The 22,445-nt window shown below is 58.6% G+C and overlaps 1 protein-coding gene across 1 annotated transcript; it reads left to right on the forward strand.

Moving 5' to 3' along the window:
* The first annotated feature begins 10,834 nt into the window (after window positions 1–10,834).
* NUAK2 (NUAK family kinase 2) lies at window positions 10,835–21,408 on the forward strand. Its single transcript, XM_086476569.1, has 7 exons — window positions 10,835–11,050; window positions 15,768–15,888; window positions 17,343–17,494; window positions 18,478–18,543; window positions 19,586–19,705; window positions 20,066–20,198; window positions 20,276–21,408. The coding sequence occupies exons 1-7, from the start codon at window positions 10,835–10,837 to the stop codon at window positions 21,406–21,408; spliced, it is 1,941 nt and encodes a 646-aa protein (XP_086332695.1).
* The last annotated feature ends 1,037 nt before the right edge of the window (window positions 21,409–22,445 follow it).

Below are 22,445 nucleotides of genomic sequence, written 5' to 3' on the forward strand. Positions count from 1 at the left end.
CTGGCTCCTGCCCGGAGGAGGACTCTGCCTATCGCTGCCTCCAGCAGCAGCGGTGGTGGTGGTGGTGCTGGTGCTGGGCAGCTCCTGGCAGCGCTGGGGCTGGGGGAGCACCACCCAAGCTGCCCTGGGAGCCTGGCAGCTCAGCTCTGCTGAAACCTAGCCTTGCTCTGGAGCCACTGCTGGCAGGAGCCCGCAGCCGGGGCTGCTGTTCCTCTCCTTCCCAGGGGGTGCCCTTCCAGCCCCACGGAGAGAAGGAGCACTTTGGGCAGGGGTGTCCTCTCCACTCGCCTTCAGCACTCTGTGGGGAAACCCAGATGAAGGGACTGCTGGCAGTGCTGGGGTGCTGTGCCAGCAGGAAGGACTCTGGAGATCAGGGCATGGGCGAGTGTCTCCCTGCTTCCATCCTGACCCACTACTACAGGCAACAGGTTTGGAGGTGTTGGGAGTATCCAGACAGGTCAGTGGTGGTTCAGGGAGAATTGTTGTGACGTTGCCCTCTTGGAGCATCCTGGGATCTATGTGTGCTTCCCTGCACCGATCCCCTGGGCTTGCAACAAGGGCAACTCCTAACCTGCAGCCACAGCCAGGGGATCGTTCTTTTGCCTTCATAGCAAGGCTTTTCCTGCAAACCTGTAGCATTTGGGTGTCACTTTGCAAGGAGCTGGAGCGAGGGGTTGCCCATGCTCCTGGGAGGGTCGAATGCCCAAGGGACTGTTTTGGCTGGATGGGAAGACCTTACGTTTGGCACAAGACTAGCACAGATACTGCCTCTGCTGGCTTTTGTGCAGAGATAGCCTCAACCTACAACCTTCCAACTGCTCTTAGCTCCTTTAATGATTTGGGATCTGCTGTTCAGCCCTGAGAGGAAGGAGCAAAACTGAGCCCTGCCTCTGCTTCTGGAGCTCTCACGGTGGGGCTGGGCAGTGGTTTTGGCCATGGCTTTGCTGGGGCTATAAGCCAGAAGCCCCTGGCCACCACCTCCTCTTTGGTTTTGTTCTTCCCGGCCGGTTTTCGGGAGGGCTGTCCGAACGGTGGGGTTACAGTTGTAGCTTGTAGCGGTTGCACCATTAAAAGCTGCCTTTGGAAAAGCCCTCGGAGAAGCCCTGTCTGTGCTCAGGGCTGTGCCTGTACGAAAAGGGGGGACCCAGCCCCACAGAGGGAGAGGGGGGCTGGGGTACCCTGTGCCTTGGGCTCTGCCCCATCACTTGTTCCTTTCCCACAACCCTCTTTTTAAAGCGGTTCCTGGGCTGGTGCTCCCCCTGGCAGCTCCTCGGTGCTGCGGGGCTCCGCCGGTGCCGGCCCCGCTCCCGCCGCTGCGGAGCACCGAGGACACCGTGCGGCGACCGCGGCAACGGCAGGGGCGGCCCGGGGAGGGGAGGGAGGGAGGGGGTGGCCGGGGCTGGTTCCCTGCTGCTTCCCGGGCCCCGGGGGATGCTCCGGGCCCCGGGGGATGCTCCGGGCCCCGGGGGATGCTCCGGGCCCCGGGGGATGCTCCGGGCCCCGGGGGATGCTCCGGGCCCCGGGGGATGCTCCGGGCCCGAGGTGCGCTCCCCGGGGCGGGCAGGCTGGTACAGCCGGAGGACAGAGACCGGCCCCAGCGGCTGCATCTCCCCCCCCCCCCCCCCCGAGTCTCGCTCCTCCGGGGACCACCTGGTCGGTGTCCTCCGGGCCGGCTCCCACCCGTCGCATGGGTGCTGGGGGCCGTTCCTGTCCGTCGGTGTTCGTTAAGGGAGCGGGGAAGCGAGTGGCTCCCTTTGAAGCGCAGCCCTGTCACCTCCAGGTCCTGCTCTCTCTGATCTCGCAGCTCAGAGGAAAAGGGGAAAGGCACCAGCTCCGCAGCGAACAACCCGCTCACTGATGGTTTACATCCCACCTGCTCGTCTCTATTGGCAGAACAGTGCCTGTCCCCATCCCCTGTCACCTTCCCATCCGTGGTCCTGATGCTTCGTTTGTTTAGGTGTTTTGGAAGGTTGTAGGAACGCCAATGACTTGACTACAGACAGGAGCTCTACCCCCTGACACAGATGTGCAGCTCCGGGCGGGGTGGAGGAGCTGCCCGCAGCAGCGCTGGGTTATGCTCCAGGTCCTCGGTGAGGAGCGCGGAGCCCAACTGAGATGATCCTGACGTTAGTGCGGTTGGGGAGGGCGCCAGGGTGAGACCTGCTGGGGGTGAGGCTGCAGGGAACGGTGAGCGGGGCCAGGCATTTCTGTCTAACGGCACCCCTGGACGGCTGAAGGTCTGCTGGGTCTAGCAGAGCTGAGGGAAGGGGCAAAGAGCACCCCTTTCTGCGTGTGCAGCCCTGGGGGTGCTGCCTCCTGACCCCAGAAGGCTCATAAAACATCCCTTTGAACTGTAAAAATTGGAGGAGGAAAGAGGAGGCTTGGAGGGAAAGGGGGAGCCTTCTCCTTGTCTACACCAACCCCTGTGTCTCCCGGTGCAGCTGATCTCCATTTCAGCCGCCTCTGCACAGCCGAGAGTCTCCAGCTATTAACGAAGTGTTTTCCTTTGTCCTTAGGGAACCTTTCCCACACACAGCACAGCCTGATGCTCCTCTGCTCCTGCTTTCTCGTTAGCCCTGAGCCCTGCTCGTTGCAGGGAGGCCACGCTGGTCAAGGCTCAGGGTTCTGTGCTGCTGCGCTGGCTTTGTGAAGCTGGAGCAAGGGGAGGAGGAATCTGCTGCCTTTGTCTGGCTGCAGCACAGCTGGGGGCTGATCCTTTGCTTTCTCCCTCCAGAAGGGCTGAAGAGAGTGACAGACAAAGCAGCGTCACGGGGAATAAACCCGCTCTAGGACTTAATGAAGAGATGTCAGGGACTGGGGGGGGAGACGGTCGCTAATCAAAGCTGGGGATGTGCTGAGCATTTAGAGAGGGAAGGAAAGGGGAGATCTCTGAGTCGCAGCTGAGAAGCAGATCAGGATCAGCTGCCTCTAGTGAAACCCCAAGGCCTCATCACCAAACGGTCCCTGGTACATTCCTGGCCAGCAGCAGGTCGCTCTGCGGTGCCGGGTGCTCCTGGCTGGGGGTGCTCTTCCCCATGGCAGTGCTATGCAGAGCAAGTTTTTGCAAGAGCTTGAAACCTAGATGTTGTTTGGACTTTTCCAGGTGTAGTTCCCACGCTGAGCAGCTCTCCCAGGAGTTTGTTTCCATGTCTATCCCAATTTCAGGGGCGTTACAGCCTCTTGCCCTGGAACAGGCTGTGTGAAGGTCCCCCCCAGGTGTCCAGTGTGAGTGAGATCCTAAGCAAAAGCAACCTGATTGCAGGGACTCGGCGCTGTCCCGTCCACAGCGCTTGTACTGCACCCCAGAAATGGCTTGGTCAATGCTATTCCTGACCCCCAACCCCTCCTGGGCTTCCTTCCTATTGCTGGACTTCTCTGGAGGCTCGGCCATGGATCTCCTCTAGACCAAGGGCAATCAGCAGTGAGCTGTTAGGCAGCACCAGGTTATTTAAAGATGCTTCTGGGCTCACCAAAGACTGGAAGGAGACACTGTGGGACTCCAGCAACAGCCACCTTCTTGCCAGCCACCCAGCCTCGTTAGAGGACCAGCAGCCCTTCCCTGGCTCCTCTGGGCTCGTGGGAAAACTCTCCTAGTGGCTTGAGATTCCCTCTCAGAGCAGGGGAAATCCTCCAAGCTTTCCCTTCACCTCGACGGGCTTGATGGTGGCATTCGCTAGTTCCAGCATGCTGGCAGACATGAGCTGGAGGATTAAGTCCCGCCACTGATGGTTCTCACAACTGCACCTTGAATCCTGCTGTTCCCTGTGTTGTTCCTCCTGCTGTGGGAAACAGGAGGCAGCAGGAGATAATCTGCTTTTGTCTGAAACAAAAGGGCTGTGCCTGCCCTCCAGGTGATGGAGCTGTGACCGTGAGCCAAGGCTGGGGAGCAGGGAGGTGAATCAGACGCACCCTGGCTGTGTGCAGGGTTGTTTGTTTTTAAGCAGTGCTGTGCTCGTATGGGCTGAGCGGTGCTGGATGGGCTCCCGTTCTCCTCCCAGTGCTCCCAACAGCAGATGGCATCCATGGGCTGAGCCCAGGCTGGTCCAGCACCTCCCAGCAGGCATCCTGCTGCAGCCGGGGTCCTGCCCTGCCCAGGAGGTGATGGACCACGCTGGTGGGGTGGCAGGCTGGCTCCAAAATGTCATTTTGGGTCGTGCAGGGATCCTGGCTGATAGTGTAAGGATCCAGCAAATAACTTGAAGTGGAAAGGACGTTACACATCTCCTCCAGCATTTCATGCCCATGAAGAGGTGTCGCCTCTGAGTCCCGGCACCTTGCAGTGGCTATGACAGAGCTGAATTCTGCTCTCGGGTCCCCCAGACAAGTAACCTCTAACGCTGCTGCACACTGTCAGTCAAGGGAATGTCTGTGGGGGTTGAATCCTGCTCTTGCTCGCACTGCTGCAGCTCCTGCACTCTGCAGTGAATTTCTAGAGGTTAGACAGCGGCAGAGTTTCTTTCCCCTGATGCATGTTGCCTGTGCTTTTCAGCAGATGATGCTAAGTGCTTCCATCTTTGATACTTGACGGATCTCGTTGTGCCTGGAGGGACAAGGTAAGGCTTCAGCCTGGAGGTCAAGCCCAATGATGAAGCCAGCCCCCTGGAATGGGGCCTTTGATGGGAATTGCCAGTGGTGGGGCATGAGCTTCGGCGGCTGCGTGGGGCAGACAGCCGCTTCTCTGGGCGGGGGATTGTGACAAACCCCTCTCTTCTCTGGGAGGCTTTGGCTGTTCAGGGACCCTGTGCTGTGAGGAGAAGGGGGGGGATGTGTATGTCTGTGCACAGAGGGGAAAGTCGAGTGTGTTAGTGCACACAGACGTACAACTCGGTGCGTGCAGGCACCCTGCACCGCCAGCGCGTGTGCAAATTGGCACCTACGGCCGTGGGACCAGGATCACGTACGATAGCACACGGGGCTGGCGGTACCCCCCTCCCCAGTGCAGAGGCTGCAGCTGTGCTGTGCTCCTGGGGGACGTGAGCCGACCAAATCGCCACCGCGGGGAGCAGGTCGAGGGAGCCGGCAGCTTGCAGGCTCGGGCTGCGCCCACGGCTGGGTTTGTCCCGTGTTCCGAGAGCACATACCTGTCAGCCACTGTCTGAGCCACAGCTCTGACAAACAGAGCCTCTCCAAGAGATCTCAGGGAGGTATTTGCGTGAATTCACGCATTGCCTCAGCTCAGCGGGTGACAGACACGCACGGGGTCCTGTTGCACCCTCTTGGGTTGCACTGTTCCTCCCTGCTCCCTTCCAGAGGAGCTGCTGCCGTGGCTGGGCTCGTTCCTGCTCCCACAGGAGAGACTTGGTGGCCGGGGATGGCTGCTGCTGCTGCCCTGATGCACTGGGCAGGGTTTCCCAAGGCCAACTGGAAATAAACTGTGGTGGTTGTTCTCCAGGGGCAGGGAACTGTGAGCTGTCCACCGCGTCTCACGCCGTGAGGATGACTGGTGTCTGTTCTCAGATGCTGAAAACCGATTCAGAGGCAAATTTAGAGTGCTTAGACCTCGGCATAGAAGACCTGTTGCTGCCAAAGCGCATTGGCTGAACCTGGCCTTCGCATTGTGGATGGTAGCGCAAAGGGAATGTTTTAGAAATCAAGCAAACAAACACACAATAACTGGGTTTCAATCCAGCTTTCTTTCTAAAATACATAGTAAATTCGACCTCCCGTGGAGAATTGTTGTCAGCAATCTGGGGAATGGATTGGCAATTGTCTGCAGTATCTTTTTTTTTTTTCTTTTTTTTTTTTTAATATGTGTATTAACTCTCAGAGAGACTTGCATTGAAATGGGATCACATTCCAGTACACCCCGTGCTTTGAACGGTGCGTTGCAGCATTCTTTCTTCCTGATCTTCAGGAGGTACGTCAGCCAGTTCCTCCTGTCTCTGGGGAGCTGCAAAAAGCTACGGGCTGGTCCTTCTGACCCAGCCAGCCCCCAGGTTTCACAGGAGCCCTGCGCCCACCGCCCTTCTCGGCAGTTACAGTCCCTTCTCTGTGCGCCTTTATCTGAAACCCAGCTGAGCTCTTGTAGTTTTCCAGCTACCTAATGGGGCTCAACAAATCCCAGAGCCGGCTGCGGCTGTGTCCTCGCCTGAACTCCCGCTACTCGAAGTTGTGGTGACTGAGAGCCAGGCTTTTCAGTACCAGCGCCGGTGGCTGCTCCGGCACAGCAGCGCCGCAAGGTCCTGTTACCGATGGCTGTGCTGGCTGTCCTGCCAAAAAGCATCGCTTCTCGTTGTCCCCGAGCAGCCTTTGTCTGCGTAAACAGGAGATTTCCTTAGAACAACCTCTGAGAGAGCTGGTGGTGGAGCAGAAGTGGCTCCTGGACCTTGCCATGGGCCCGTAACGCAGACAGCAATGCCCCGCTCTGCTCAGCGGGTCCTAGCTGTTGGGGGAAGATGCTCTTTGGGGTCAGCGCTGCCCTGTGGCCACCAGTCGGCCAGCCCTTCCCAAAAAGGGACCCCCTGCTGTCATACAGCTTCAGCACTGAGTTTGTCTTTGGATAGCTGGGAATAGAGCTCCTCCAGCGCGGCAGTGGCACCGGGAAACACTGTCACTGCCACCCTGGCCCTGTTCGGTCCCCAGCCCTGTGGGGATACCAGCTGCCAGGTCACGGCTGAGCCAGCCCCATCCCCTCTCGCTGCCAGCAGACAAACCCACTCCATCAGCATCCGCCAGCGCTGTAACGGACATCGAGTCACTACCCTGAAATACAGACGCTTCCTGCTCTGAAAATAAAAGCTCCAGCTTTTTGGGGGGAGTTTGCTTGGTTTTTGTTTTTTTTTTTTTTTGTGAATGCCTCGGCATTGCTGCAGCCCCACGTGCTGCCGCAGGCTCTGACCTTCCCCGCCGCGACCTTCCAGCGCCTGGGAGCGTATCGTGGGGCGCGCTGGGTTGTTTGATTTGTACGATCTGTTTGATCTGCACAATCTGTTTGATCTGTAGTAGGAGGGCCTTGAATGAGATGGTATAATAGAATAATAACCTATATAATCGTGTATTTTATTTATTATATATAGAAAATTTTCTCTCCTTGGTGTGGGTAGCTTGTGACTGCCGACCTGTGCAGCAAGCTCCCACTAACTGTGCGTTAGAGCGAGCCCTTGGCATACACACCAGAGGAGATCAAAGGCCAGTGAATTGCTTCAAACTCACCAGTACAGGAGAAAGTTGTGTGCAGGTCCCTGCTCAGCCCTTGCTCCTGCTTGTCTGGGGTTTGCTGGTTGTAAGTGGGGGCTGCAGCCACAGGGATTAACACCCCTTATCTCTGTAGCTCCTCGCCGTGCCCCTGCCCGCTCCGGCAGCGATAAGGAGGGATGCCAGGGCCTGGGTTCACGAGCACCGTGGTGCAAACGTTATCAGGCTGATGGGGTTTTGCAAAATGATCCTTACAAGTGACTAGCCGGGGCACAAAATCTGCCCGCTGAGGAGTTATCAAGCTGGAAAAAACGAGCTGGGCTTTACCCAGAGCAGCTGCCTGGTGGCTGGCTGGTGGCTGCAGGCTGGTGGAATCCACAGCCGGTGGAAGTGGGGTGTAGAGGTGGCCTCTGCTGTAATCATTAGATGTGATAGGCCACCAATTACTTTTCAAAAGGCTCCTGATGTGTTTCCCTTCTTCAGCTGATGGATGGGGCTCCCAACGGGGAAGATCAGAGCAAAACCAGTTTCCTTAGTGGTTTCAGAGGAGGAATGGGTTTCACACCTGCCTGAGCACTACCCAGCAGCAGGTGAGGAATGCTGCCAGTGTGGAGGACCACTAAGGGGAGACGACCATTAAACTTCTTGTTGTCTTTGGCATTTTAATGCCTAGTGGAGCTCTTCCCCTCCCTCTTGGAGGGCTCGCTGCTGTAAGCATATCTTCGGGGGAAAGCTTATTCCTTTACCAGCCCGCAAGCAGAGGTGAACAGAGCCCTTTGCCACCAAGTCCAAAGGCAGAGCCGTTGGTTTTGACCACAAGGTCGCTGTTGTTAGCTCTGAGGCGACGCTGCAGCACTTATTTTAAAATAAGAAATAAATAAATATAAAGTTAGGAGCCTGCAAGTAAACAGAGCTTCCGTTACGACAAAGCGTCGTGTTGATTAGACTAGCTTTGAGCAGGTTTACCTGACATGGAGCCAAATTCCTTGTTGACTTTCATGTTGGTTTCAGCGGACATGCACTGGGGCCTGTGCTACAAAGGGCTGCCGCTGGAGAAACCCTGTTTAGGATTTCTAAGGCTGCAGCTGGGGGAGGCAGGGGGGAATTTTAGTGGATTTCCCCACTGCCGGGAAAGCCGTAGCAATACTGGTACAATAGAGGATCCTTATCAGTGGATTCCAGTGGACTTAGATCTGTGTCCCTTGACATTTCCATTAAAATAGGCTTCCTGAGCCAGTCTAGAACAAAAGCATACCTAAGCCTACGTATCAGCCACAACACAGAAAATTGCAGAAAAGTGTTTATCTGGTAGAAGTAGAATGAGAAGCTACCCAAGGCTCCGCTTCCTTTCATCACGGGGAAAGCCTCTGGAAAGCATCCTTATAAATCAACGGGAGTATTAAACACGTGCTTAAAGCTAAATGTGTGCTCAAGTGCTCTCTTGGCCCGGTGGACTAAACCAGGAGCGATCCCACAGCTGTCGGTAGCGTAACTCTGCGGACTCGCAGTGTCCGGGAGACACAGACACTTTCATCTCAGTCAAGTGAAATTGCTTTGTTTGTTGCGATGAGGGAGGTTTGTACCTTCCCCCTTCAACTCTTCTGCAATCTCTGGGCTGTGCCTGAACAGGATCCTATCTGTTTACTTTGACATTGAAATTACAGCAGTTTAGTTAATCTCATCTACGCCTTGTTTACCTTCCCTATGGGTCCTGCTGGCCACTTGCAGATTGAAACGCAGCTCCTGTTACTGCACAGCAAAGAATTCAGAGCTGCAACTCTGCTTCAGCCCAGTACCTTCTTCGGACATACTGGTGGGAGACGACGGACTTTAAAATGGGGAGATCTGCCCATGGGTTACGCTGTGTTCAGCGTGGGGGGGAGGTCTGAGGGTGGAAAGGATGCGGAACCAGTCTGGAGCTGCAAGTCGTTCATCCCTGAGACGTCTTGCGAGGCACAGAGGTGCCACAGGGCCACTGGCAATAAAAATCATGGACAGCAGCGGTACAAGATACCTGTGACCCAACCATATCAAAATGGTATTTAATGTGCTGTCCTTCCAGCACTGAGAGAGACCACAGACGAGCAGAAGTTTGGTGCACGGTTGTCTCCGTGACCTGGACTTGGGTGCCTGTTGTTGCAGCTACCCTGCAAGGCGAACGTCCTCCACAGGTCGGTTTATAACCTCAGTCCTCTGATACCAGACTGCAAGACCAGCCAGGGGACTGTGGCGGCTGCCGGGGTCTCATCCTGACGCAGAGACACGGTCATGATACGCTGCGAGCGGGTGCTGGGCCGTTGCACGGCTCCATCCTGTGCCACCTCCGCGCTCAGGGACACAAAGGCCGCAGAGAGGGGCTGGTGCTGGATTAAATCATCCCTCACCGACGCTCACAAGCCCCTGCTCTGCCTCACCCTGCCAGGCTGCCCTGAGCTGCTGGAAGTGGTGGGAAAATCCAGGTCTGAGCGCAGGGATGAGTAATGCTGCAGCTATCTCTTTCTTCAATCAATACGGTGTGTCCTCACACATGCCAGAGCTGGGCAAGAGCTTTTGTTTTGGCTGCTTTGGGAAATAATTGCATTCTTTTAATATCTCAAAACAAGGATTTACCACAGGGGCAAAAAGACCACACGGGAAGGTGCTGCAGAATTAACCAGAAATGTCCATAAAAAGCCTTTGTGTGGGAGCTCCTGAGCAGCCTGCAGACGTTTCCCCCAACCACTCCGGTCGTGAAGCGCGCTGCTCCTTCCCAGGCCGTGTGCCCAGGAGGGCAAAGCACGGTCCTGTGGCCAGCGTGGACCAGGCTGCGCTTGCCCAGGCCTCTCCTCTCGCTGATTTTTGCCCTCAATACCTATTTTTTTTTTCTGAGAGTCCTGGGTGCATTGTGGCTCCTCGCAGCAAACCACGTCTGTGTGTGGGGTGTATGGTCTGTGTGTGCCTTGGCTGTCTGGACAACTGTCCCCCTCTGTCCCCACATCTCTCCTGCCCTGTGATACCGGCTGTCCATCTGTCCCCCTCTGTCCCCGCATCTCTCCAGCCCTGAGACACCGGCTGTATGTCTGTCCCCCTCTGTCCCTGCATCCCTCCTGCCCTGTGACACCGGCTGTACGTCTGTCCCCCTCTGTCCCCGCATCCCCCCTGCCCTGTCACACCCAGGCGCTTCGCTCCGCATCCTCCCAGCGCTGGGGTCCTGCACCTCTTCCCAGCCTTTGGGTGCCAGCCCTCTCCCTGCATCACCCTTTGCAAACTCCTCAACCCCCCCCCCCCCCCCCCCCCCAGCCTGCGGGACACCCCTTTACCCCCCCTGTGACCCCCTCCTTCTGTACCCTACCTCTCTCCCTTGCCCCTGCGCTACCTTTGCCCCCCCCCCCCCCAGTTTGTGGGTGCCCCCTGCACCCTCCTCCGCGGCTCCCCCCCCGCCCTGCGCTCTCTCCCCCCCTTCCCCGCCCGTGGGGTCTCCCCGCAGCCCACCCCCCTCCTTCCCGCTCCCCCCCCCCCCCGCCTCCCGCACCGGCTCCCGGGCGGGGCGGCCGCCGCCGTGCGGCCAATGGGCGGGGGGGGGGGGGGGGGGGGGGGCGGGCGGAGCCGGCGGGGCCGCCGCATTTAGCGACCGGGCCGGGCCGGGCTGGGGCGGGAGACGGCGGAGCCGGGGCCGGGAAGCGGCATGGAGCGGGCGGCGGGGCTGGAGCCCGAGCCCGGTATGGAGCGGCCGGGGGCGGCGGCGGGGCCGGGGGCAGCGCTGGGGGTCGCGCTGGCCGAGGGGCTCATCAAGTCTCCGCGGCCGCTGATGAAGAAGCAGGCGGTGAAACGGCACCACCATAAGCACAACCTCAAGCACCGCTACGAGTTCCTGGAGACGCTGGGGAAAGGCACCTACGGGAAGGTGAAGAAAGCCCGGGAGCGCTCCGGTAAACTGGTAAGGGTCCCCTCCCCGTCCCTGCTGCATCCTTCCCCTGAGCCGGTGCGGGGCTCTTGAGCATCCCCCTGCTCCGAGCAGCATCCCCGGTGCATCCCCGCCGGTACCGGCTCTCCTCCCCAGCCGGTAACCGGGAAGGCGCAGCTCTCTCCCGGCCCCGCTGCCGGTGGGGGCAGCCCGGTGGGGGCCTCGCACCTCTCCCTCCCCGGGGAGCGGGGGTGGGTGGGTGGGTGGGTGGGTTGCAGCTCCCCTCACCCACTTGACCTCGTCAGGCTTCCTGGGGAAAGGAGCCCGCAGGTATCCGGCAGCGGGGAGCAAACACTGCACTTGAGTCTGAAGGGTTTTTCCCTTCCTTTTACCCTCGTTCTTGGTTGGTTTTTGGCCTCTTTTTGGCTCTCGGGCAGTTCTGTGCAGCACACGAGCAAAGCCGAGCCCTGAGTGTCTGGTTGAAATCGTGACTCAGTCAATGCCTCGGCCCCCTCGAAGCAAGTGGCTCTGTGCAAGGCACGGCTCAACCCAGAGCGCAGCAATGCAGCATGCTGGAGGGAGGTGGGCAGGGAGAGCTGGGGGACCCCCCAGGGAAGCGGGGTGCTGCTGTCCTGCCAGCCCTGTCATTTAAGAATCTGCAAGGGGGGAGACTTGGGTGGGATTTCCCGGCCCCAGTTTGGTCCTGAGAACCCTGCAGGGTGGGATGGGACCCAGGGAAGGCACTGGCACACCAACCCACCTTGAGACCATGGGTGAGCAACGAGGGTCCACCCGTGAGCGGCGAGACTGGCCCAGCGAGGCTGAGCGGAAGAGCAGGGTGTGAGATTGGATCACTAACGTGCCACAGAGGCATGTCAAGGAAAAACAACTGTAAATCTGAGAGGTTTTCTTGTGTAACATGACGGCTCTTAATTAAGTCAGATCTGCCATTTCCATTAGCCTATCTGATTCTGAAGAAGCTGCTGTTTTGCTGCATAATCAGGGCCTTGAAATGCAGCTTCCACCCACAGACCTAGAAGGATCCCTCCCCTCGGGATGGGCGAGAAGGCTTGGCTTTCTCTGCACCTAACACAGCTTGTGCAGGGAATCTCTGAACTGCCAGAAAACTTGTCTGGCTGTGGAAGCCCCTTGGACAGGGACTCATTTCTCTAGCAGCGTTCTGTAACGCAGATTACACAGGCCAACGACTCTTCTATAAATGCTGGAGATAGTCAAAGGCTCGACTAACTAGTACACTGACTAACTAGTATCTCAGCGAGCTGGCCATGTAGGAACAGGAGGCTTAACCACAAAGCTCTCCTCTTCCCACAAATTCTTTCTTGTAGCACTCAGCGTTTCCGGACCTGTTTAATCTTTAGGCTTATCCTGAGCTGGGTTGTTATTTGCTCCTTCTCTAAGTGGCTTTCACTTCCTAAACACCGAGGTGTGAGAGCAGGTACTGCTGCCTCCGCCCGGTTACCCCTCCTGGGCTGTGCGGACCCCACGTTACCAGCTGGAGCTGCTCCCTGCGTGGCTTTTGCCTCAGGCTAATCAGAAACTGCCTCTGTCAGATGCACTGAATATTGAACCCTCTCATTTTACTGCCTACTTTCTTTTTTTCCTCTGAATTTTAACCAGCCTACCTGGACGTAGCTCAGAGCAAGGTGTTTCTAAGCAGTTGGTAGACTGCAGGGAAGACCAGGCTCCCACAGGATTTTGGGGGACTTCCATAAATGTTCTTTGTCTGAAAAAAAACCCCTTGTTTTCTGGTTAGAAATCCTTCAGGTGAAATGATGCTCGTGCCTCTTGGTGGGTACGTCTGCTGAGCGCCCTTCCCAGTCCTTGGAAAATCGTTGTGTCCCTGAAATACCAAGCAGTGGGGGAGAGAGCTGTTTGTTCTTTTCCCTTTCCTTTTTCTCTTTCTCTTTTTCTTTTTTCCCCTCGCCTCTGTCTTTTGGGTTGAAGATTGAGTAACGTGTGCTGTGGTGGTGCAAACTGGCTCCCGCACCTGTTTGCATGGCAGCGTCTGCCCTTGCTTTCTCCCAGCCTGATTCCCAAGCCCTGGCCTGCAGCCAAGTCAAATAGAAAGTGGGATCTCCCGTGGGACTCGCTCGCAGTGTCGGAAACGTGTTTGTGGGCTTGCGTGGTGTCAAGGGGAAGGCAGCACCTGGAATATTCCACAGCAGCAAAGCTTCTTTTGATCTCCAGTAAGGGGCGAACCCCGGTCTCTTCCGTAGTGGGTTGTAATCCATATTTCATGGAGCGTGAAATGCTGCACTTGCAATCTGGAACAACTTCTAAAGTGCTGCCTGGGGTTGTAGCTTAATGCATCTTTTAGCAGCTGCTGAAAATACCTGTTCTGCCCCCAAAAAAACCTTTTAATTAAAAAGCCTTTTTGACTTGGAAAGTACTCTCGGGTTCTCTAGGCTCCTGCAGCGGGACTTCTTGGGGCTGTTTCCTGCAGGAGATTCTTCTCATAGCGCTGGTGGTGGAGGCAGCGGGTAGGCTGTGGCGGTGTCTGTCCCTGAAGCTGCTGGTCCCCATCTCCAGGGTGGCCGGGCATGGCCTGTTCTGTCTCAAGGGGGGATCCTCTGCCATAAGCCCTCTTAGGCAGGGGATGTTTTGGAACAAAGCTGCTTCCCAGCACCCCTGGGGAAGGATAGGATACCCAAGGGATTAGCCTCCCTGGCAGGGCTTGGCAGGTGGATAAATCATCCCACCCTGGTTCAGTCTCTGTTGTATGAGATGCGGACCCTGACAGTGCTGGACCCTCGCTGGGTGTTGTGCCCCACCTTTCCACAGGCAGCTGGCCTGCCTGCAGGCAGCACTCGGCAGGGAGAGCCCCGGGGCTCTAACAGCACCTTAAACCTGCTGGCTGCTGCAGCCCTGGCTCCTGTCTGCCTTGGAGGTCACTAACTGCCAGGCTCCTAGGTGAGGGCGTTCTCCCTGGCTGAACACAGCCAGTGGCATCCCCTAAGGCTTCCCGTGCTGGCAGCCTGGAGCCACTTTGTCTATGGGCGGTGGATCTTGCCCTGAGCCCCGTCTCGGCAGCGTAGGTGTGTGAGCATCTTGATCAGCAAGCAAATGTGCTGCATGCGCCCCAAAATGCTGAGGCTGTTGGGCTGGATGTTGGGCTCTAGGGGGGAGATGAAAAGAATGAGTCAACAGGAATTTGGGAGGGCAGGAGCGGGCTGGCTTGCTGCATAAAGGCTTTGCTGCCCACATTCTAGCGGGGGTCAGGTAATCAGGGGCTGGAGCAAAAAAAATTGTTAAACTTTAACCTGTTAACCTAGCGCAAAGGTCAGGGGAAAGAATACCTGGCTTTCCAGAAGCTATTAAGTGCCTTCAGTATTGCTTTGTACAGAAACTTGGGCTGGGGTTATTGAACTTCTCCTTGGCCAGAGTCCATTCTGCTTGGTTGCTTCAACCCTTGGGGCTGGTGCAGGCCCAATGCTTCTCCAGTGCATAGGAGGCAACCCCTGCCTTGGCCAGCGCTGGCCTGAAATGGCCAGTGCAGCAGAGGTGTGCTCTGGGGCCGAAGTGACTCCATCAGCCATCTCTCACGTGCCCGTCTGAGCCCTTCCATAGGGCACATCCTTCTCCCACACGGAGGCTGATGTGGCAGCTGAGATCCCGCCGCTTTAGCGTCTGGTGACTCGCCGTGGAGGCGAGGGGACTTGCTTAGCAAGGGCTGCAAACTTGCTCTGAGCCTTGGTGGGCTAGGTCTCGAGTAGTGAGGTTTCCATCTCCCCTAAATCAGAAGGAGACGAGGCCGAGCATCCATCCCGCCCAGCTGAAAGCGGAGGAGGGTCCTTGCTCAGCATAGCCCTGAGCATCGCTCCTGTGCTGGCAGCTGGGGCCAGCGGGTGGCCGTGGCCCCTCTCCCCGTTGCTGGGAGACTGGTGCGGGGGTCCCTTTACCGGATTAATGCTGTTCCGCATTCTTGTCTGATAGAAAAAAAAAGAGGTTCTGCTGGATTCAGTTGTAAATTCAGTGCTGGGAGCTCATTGTCTCTCCCCAGCCCCTTTGAAAGAGGATTAGAAGGCATCTATTCTCCAGCACTTACTCTTCTTTCTCCTCCCCTTTCAATTTCCTTGTAGAGGATAACTTGAAAACCCAAGTGAAAGCCTGGAAAGTGGCTCGCACTGTCAGCGATGGGTCTCCCGGCTGGCTGGAGCACAGTCCTGTGCCTAGGAGGGATCTTCTCTTTAACACCAACCTTTCTCTTACCTCTACATAATCAGCTCCTTGAAATAAGTATTTACAAGCAAAATGAAACCTATTTTTGTTTTGTTTCATTTTTATGACCCCAAGAAGCCGTTGTTGTTGTTATCTTGCAAGTCATGTGTGCAGGTCACATTCCTTTGGCTGGCTGCCGTCCAGCGACGGCTGTAGCCTGGGACACAATTCCTGTAAGCCACGGCACGTCAGTGAGGAGCAGGGCTGTGCCACCCGCGGGAGGAGGCCTGGGGAGAGCTGCTCCCTTGTGCACAGCAACACGACTTGAAAAGTACAAAAACCTGATTGATAAAGTTCACGTTTATTGGAGTTGCTTCAGCGGGGCCGTGCAGCACGGCCCTTGGGTGCAGCGTGCCTGGGTGGAGAGGCTGGGCCATCCATCCCTTGCTTGTGAGCCCCTTCCTGAAAGAGGCGGGGGGGTGGGTTTGTTGCTCTGCAACAGGCTTTGGGAAGCAGCAATGCTCCTGACCCCGACAGCCGGGTGACCCTCTGTGCGTGCGCTCATCCGCAGGTGGCTATCAAGTCGATCCGGAAAGACAAAATCAAGGATGAGCAGGACCTTGTCCATATCCGGAGAGAGATTGAGATCATGTCCTCCCTCAACCACCCCCACATCATCGCCGTCCACGAAGGTGAGCCCTCCTCTCCCCTCCTCTTTCCAGCAGCATCCTCAAGCAGAGCCTCCCCCGCGGGGCTGGGTACCAGGGCAGGCTCGGCAGCGGTGGGGTTGGCGCTCGGCAGCGGTGGGGTTGGCGCTCGGCAGCGGTGGGGTTGGCGCTCCCCGCTCTCCTCCCCCTGCCCGTTCGGAGCAGAAGCTGTTTGCTGTTGCCTGCGCTGTGCTGGTGACTCAGCACCGGCCGCGAGAGCAGATGCTGCTGGGCTGTGGTTTCCCCTGCCTGCCTGCCTGCAGAGCAGCGGCGAGGGGAAGTACCTGCTCCAGAAATAGCCACTTCCCATCCCCTCCTGCTTGGGGAGGGAAGCCAGCTCCGAAAGTTTACGTGGCCTTTTGAGGCTGGAAGTTGCTGCTGCTGGCAAGAGGCTGTGCCGTGAGCAGGGGGGGAACCGGTGGCCAGGGTCCCCTGCAAAGCCCTGTGCCGTGTGTGGCTCTAGTTGCGCCAGGGCAGTGGGAATCTCTTGTGGCTCTGCTGTCAGCCCGAGGCAGGAGCTAAGCTCAGGGCTGATGTCCTCATTCCCTCCCCTGGGGCACAGGAAAACCAAACCGCAGGGTGCTGGGAGAGCTCCTGGTGCTGCTGAGCTGGGCTTTACGGCAAGGACTGGGCTTTGCTCCCGGGGGAACGTGCCCCGACCGAAGGGGAATATCTGCAGTTGCAGCTACGAGCAGACTCAGAGCGAATCTCCAGCTGGATCATCAGTCTTTGCTTAAACGCTGAGTCCTTTTGCTGCAAACCCAGTGTGCCCCGTGCTCTTCCCTGGGGCTGGCTCTGCTGGGTTCGTTGTGCTGTGCTGGCGTGTGGCCGGTGCCCGTGTTATCGTCGCCTCGCTGGCGTATGTGTGCTATCCAGAGTCCTTTTGTCCTCAAAACAAAAGCAAGTGGATTGACAGTTCATACGCGGTGTTTGCAGGGACTGAGTCACACTGACTGCTGGAATTCAAAAATATTGAAGTAGTTTTCTCCAAACAGAAAGAAAATGCTCTGTCTCGGCTTGAGCCAGAGCTTTCTTGGGAGCAACGGGAACGTGCAGAAGGGCCACCTGGCTGTACCAGCCGGTAGCTCCATCACCTTCCCCCTTGGCAGGGCTCTATCTAGCAAAGAACCACGTGTCGTAGTCGCCTTCTGGCAGAGCAGAGCCCTTTCTCCTGTGCTGTGTGGCTGCAGGGGCTGCTGGTGGTGGCACTGTGGGATGTGGGTGGCAGCTCTGGCCGTCCCCCTCTGACCTGCAGGTACCTGCAGACACCCCAACACCTTCTGTTTTGCAAAATAGACTGAGGGCACAGGCAATGGGGCGAGCAGCGTGCGAAGAGTCCGTCAGGGCTCCACCTGCTCGTTCAAAGGCACATGCTAACGAGAGCTCCCTTCGCTCCGAGCATCCCTCCTAACACCCCGTGCCTTCCCATCTCCGTGCAGTGTTTGAAAACAGCAGCAAGATCGTCATCGTGATGGAGTACGCCAGCAAAGGGGACCTCTACGACTACATCAGCGAGCGGCAGCGGCTGACGGAGCAGGAGGCTCGCCACTTCTTCCGCCAGGTCGTGTCGGCCGTCTACTACTGCCACAAGGTGGGTCGGCACCGCCTTTACCCCCTGCCTCGCTGCGGGGAGAGCGAAGGGATCGGCTCCTGGGTGCTCGGCAAGGCCAGCCCCGGGCAGGGGTGCAGCAGCTGGGGCTGGGTAGGGATCCAGTGTCCGATGGGGAAGCTCAGCCTGGGCTGGGAGGTGAGGGGAGCTCGTGGCCAGTGGCCTTTCCTGGGAAAGGGTTGATCCTGCTGCTTATCTGCAGGGTATGACAGCCCTCGAGCTTGTGCAGAGGCGGTGCCCAAGCGGCTTTCGGGAAGTCCTTGCTGTGGCTTTCCGCTGGGGTGACTAACCCTGCCACGGAGTTATCAGCTCCTGTCCTACCTGCCCGGAGGGAGACGCCTGGGGCTGTCTGCCAGGGCTGGAAGCTGAGCCCTGGGTCGCCTGTGTTGTCCCCTGAAGGGGATGTAAAGCTACAGGGCCCTGTCCCGGGCTGTGGGATGAGCCGTGCCTGCCCTGGAAGGACCCTCAAGCCTGTGGGTCTCCCAGGAGGATGTGCTAAGGCCATGCCTGGTCGTGCCTCATTCCTGGGTACCCGTGTGCCCTTGGTAGGAAGGGGGGGTTGCAGGGCACCCCCTGCACCCAAAGCAAATGGGGGTCTCGCTTAGCTGGGCAGCGGCAGGTCCCAGCAAACCGTGGAGCTGTGCCCACCGCGCCCTGGTGGGAGCTGGCACCAGCCGCTGGCGAGGGTGCAGGAGCCCAGCGTGGCAGCTGGTGTGGGGGTGCTGGTGCGGGGTGCCGCCCCGCTCGCGCTCCTGAGCGGCACGGGGAGCTGGCAGCACCCATGTCAGGACATGGTTTACAGCCCGTCCTCATCGGTGCACCCAGGGTTTTTTATTGCTCCTCCGATTGCCGTCACCGCGGCGTGTTTGCCTGCCGCTGTGCCGGTGAACGGCAGTGACCTTCCCGTGCTGCCGGGCTTTCCCTTTCCCTGTGGACTAAACCCAGCTCTCCCTTCCCTCGTGCAGAATGGGATCGTTCACAGAGACCTGAAGCTGGAGAACATCCTTCTCGATGCAAACGGGAACATCAAGGTGAGAGGCTGGCAGAGCCTGGCCGTGCTGTGGGTGTCCCCCAGCAAAGGGGGTCTAAGAGGCGCTGCCCAGTGTGGATGGACTGGGGGTGGCCGCAGCACCCCAGTCCCCCCAGGGCACGTGGTTCTCTGCAGCTCTGGGAAGCATCTGTCAGCTCTGGGACCGCTGGCATCAGCCTGCGCTGCTGTTTGCCCAGGAGGTGGGCAGCCGGGAGGGTGCCTGTCCCTGCCCCCTGCTCTCTGTGCCCGGCAGCTGAGCGGGAGAGGCTCGGTGCCGCCTCGGTGCCGCCTACTAAAGCCATAACTTATATCTGAGCGTTGATAAGAGGGCAAAGTCTGAACGCTAAGGTCAGAGCACAACTGCCTGGATGAGGAAGGGCTCTCCCAGTGAAAGTCCCGATCCCTGTACGTGCCGGCCGGGCTGGTGGAGGGAGGTGCAGGGCAGCTCCTGGCTCTGCTGGCCCCGAGCGGTGCTTTTTGCCTTGGCTGGGAGTGCTGCAGCCGCCCGGGGAGGAAGGGCACAGCCGCAGCCGGGAGTCGGTGCGGTCGGTGATAAACAGGCTGTGGGGCTTGATCTCTGTAAGGGGTAATTTTGCAACTGGGAGCTCGCGAGCAGGGACTGTACCTTCTGCTCCCTGAGAGGTGATGGGTGTAATGAGGGTAATGAATGCCTGCGTGCTAGGTGGAGCAGACAGGGACTGGAGCAGCCTCGTGTGGCTCTGAATGAGCTGGAGGAGAGCCCGGCAGCTCTCCCTCTAACCACACCTTTGCAGCTGCCTCTGCCCCCAGCGTGCTGGTGATGGGACTGGAGAGGCAGAGCCGCAGGGCGGCTGCTGCGGTGGCTGGGATGAGCTTTCTGGGAAAAGGAGAGGGGCAGGAGCAGCCTCGGGGTTGGAAAGCCAGGCTGCCGCGGCTCCCTGGGGAGACTGTGGGCACCCAGGACCAGGGTGCCAAGGGCAGCCTTGGCTTCAGCTGAGCTCACCGCTGCTCCACCTGCGAAGGGGAGCTTTGCTGCTTGGTAACAGCTATAAATGTCTCTCTAGATCGCAGACTTTGGCCTGTCCAACGTCTACCAGCAGGACAAACTTCTGCAGACTTACTGTGGCAGCCCTCTCTATGCGTCCCCCGAAATCATCAACGGGAGGCCGTACAAGGGCCCGGAGGTAGGTTGTGCCTCACCCCCTGTGTTGGGGGGGAACGTCTTGATTCCTCTTTTCTTGGACTTGGGAAAGTGCTGGGTGTTTTTCCAGCGGAGCATTGTGGGCAGAGCCCTGCCTCTGCGCTTTGGGCAACAGGTCCCCAAAGACCAAGTGCCACAAGGTTGGTGTGGGCAGCCCCAGCGGGGTGGACGCGGTGGGGTGCAGGTGGCTGGAGCTGCCCCCGCACTTTGTCCTCCCCTGGGGCTGCTGCCATCCTGGGAGCTGCTGCTGAGGGTTTGATGGGGGCTCCTGCCCGGCTAGGGTGGGGGCCAGGGCAGCCCGGTCCTGCTGCCCCCCTCCAAGCTCGTCTGTCCCTTTTGGCAGGTGGACAGCTGGTCCCTGGGTGTTCTCCTCTACATCCTGGTCCATGGCACGATGCCGTTTGATGGCCACGACTACAAGACTCTGGTCAAGCAGATCACGAGCGGGGACTACCGGGAGCCCACGAAGCTGTCAGGTAGGCAGACCCCCGCCACCCTGTGCATCCCCCTTCTCCGCTTGTTCCCTTCGGTGTCTGACCTGCCTTTTCCCCAGATGCCTGCGGGCTGATCCGGTGGATGCTGATGGTGAACCCGGAGCGCCGTGCCACCATCGAGGACATCGCCACGCACTGGTGGGTGAACTGGGGCTACAAAGTGCCCATCGGGGAGCAAGAGCTGCTGCGGGAGAGCGAGTCCCCCCTGGCCACGGTGGCAGAGTGGCTTCGCCGCTCCTCCCGGCCCCTCCTGGAGAACAGCTCCAAGGTGCGATGCTTCTTGAAGCAACACATCCCCGGCGTGGCCCTGGAGCGGCAGCGCTCCCTCAAGAAGTCCAAGAAGGAGAATGACGTCTCCCACGTGCTGCAGGAGGTGGCCCTGGCCCCGGAGAACCCCTCCAAGTCCATCCTCAAGCGGCCCAAGGGCATCCTGAAGAAGAGAAACTCCTGTGAGCAGAAGGTGCCTGGCCTCGGCCCCCCACCAGCAGCGCCCGTGGGAGAGGCCAGGGGTGAGGATGGCGAGGTGGCCGCTGCAGGTCTCACCCGGATCCTGTCCTCCGGGGTGCTGCCTGGCAGCACGGGCATTGGAGCGGTGCCCACGGTCATGCCCAAGAAGGGAATACTGAAAAAGCCCTCGACGAGGGAGTCGGGGTATTACTCATCCCTGGAGTGCTGTGAGTCCGGGGATGTCCTGGACGCGGGGAGCTTGGACCTCGATGGGAGTGTTTTTGCTGACACCCCCTCCCCAGAGCAGGGTCCCCAGGGTCTCCCTGCCCGCAGGAAAGGCATCCTCAAGCACAACGGCAAGTACTCCTCTAGCAGCACCGAGCCGGAGAGTCCCCCCGGGCAGGGTTTCGGGGGCTTCAGCGAGGTGCCCCTGCCGCAGGCGCCCCGCGCCCGCCCGTCCAGCGCCGTGAGCGAGGACAGCATCCTCTCCACGGAGTCCTTCGACCAGCTCGACCTGCCTGCCCGTGTCCCCCACAGCGGCGGGGGCATGCGGGGCTGCGTCTCTGCCGACAGCCTCCTCCGGCTGGAAGAGGAGGAGGAGGTGGAGGAAGGGCGCAGGCTGCGCCGCTGGACTGTGACCCATTGCCGGAGCCCCCTGGGAGAGAGCAGCTTGTCCCTGGCGGGCTGTGACAATGTCACCGAGGTCTACCGGCGTGCCGTGGCCATCAGCATGAAGCTGAGCTGAGGGTACCCTGAGGTGGTGCGTGTTGGGGAGGGGGCTGAGTCCTCCCTGCCCCAGGGCTGCTGGTGCTGCTGAGACACGTCCCAACGTATTTATTTTGCAGCCTCATGCCCCTCGGGGAGGAGCACGGGTGCAGGTGGGGAGGGAGCTGTGGGGGCTGTGGGGCATCGGCGGGGGGATGCCCCAGGGCCAGGACATTAAATGGACCAAAGCCACGGTGATCCAGCCCCCGTGGAGGGGCTGCAGGGTCTCGGAGGCTCCTTGCTGCCGTCCTCCCTTCACAAACAGGGTCATCTCATTTGGGGGGGAAACCAAGGGGTTGGGGGGGTTGGTTTTTTGTTTTTTTTGTTTTTTTTTTTTTTTCCTTTGCACTGTTTTTTGGCTGCACAAGATAACGGATGGGGCAGGTGATATACCTCAAACAAGCTGGAGATGTAGCAGGGTGCTGGCAAGGGGCTGAAAGGTGCTGCCCTGGCTGCTGCCTGCGGGCTGGGCTCTCGGGATGTGCTGGCAACGGGGTCCAAACCGCCCAGGTCCTGGCTCTTCCCTCTCCTGCACTGAGAAACCCAACTGGATCTGGCCAGAACCCCAGTCTGAGAACATGCTCTGCTGTCTTTTTTTTTTTTTTTTTTCTTTTTTTAAATTGTTGAGGAAAAAAAAGTGCCTTTGGTGAGGCACCGCTTCTTTATTTATTGCCTTTGTCCGACTTGATGTAGAAGTTCGGCAGCACGGGATATGTCTGGGTCTGTAACGGCCTCCCAGATGTTTTTCACGGGGGGGGAGGAGGTGTCTGTGCCGTTGTATCATGTGCCGCACGTCGAAGCTCTGTTGCACTATTTGCCGTGTATTGGCTGGCCCTTTCCCTTCTCCAGGGTGTGTGTGTGTGTTTTCCCCTCCTTCCTACAAAGTGATCTTGAGAAAACCATTAAATGAAAAGCAAATGGTGGATCCGAGTTGTTATCTTGATTGCTGTACTTCTGCAGCATGGGGGGGGGGGGGGGGGGCAGGGAGGTGTGATGGGGGGGGCTGCTGCCTTGAGC

This window comes from Leptosomus discolor, chromosome 21 (genome assembly GCF_034619465.1).
Source record: "Leptosomus discolor isolate bLepDis1 chromosome 21, bLepDis1.hap2, whole genome shotgun sequence".
NCBI classification, from domain to species: Eukaryota; Metazoa; Chordata; class Aves; order Leptosomiformes; family Leptosomidae; genus Leptosomus; species Leptosomus discolor.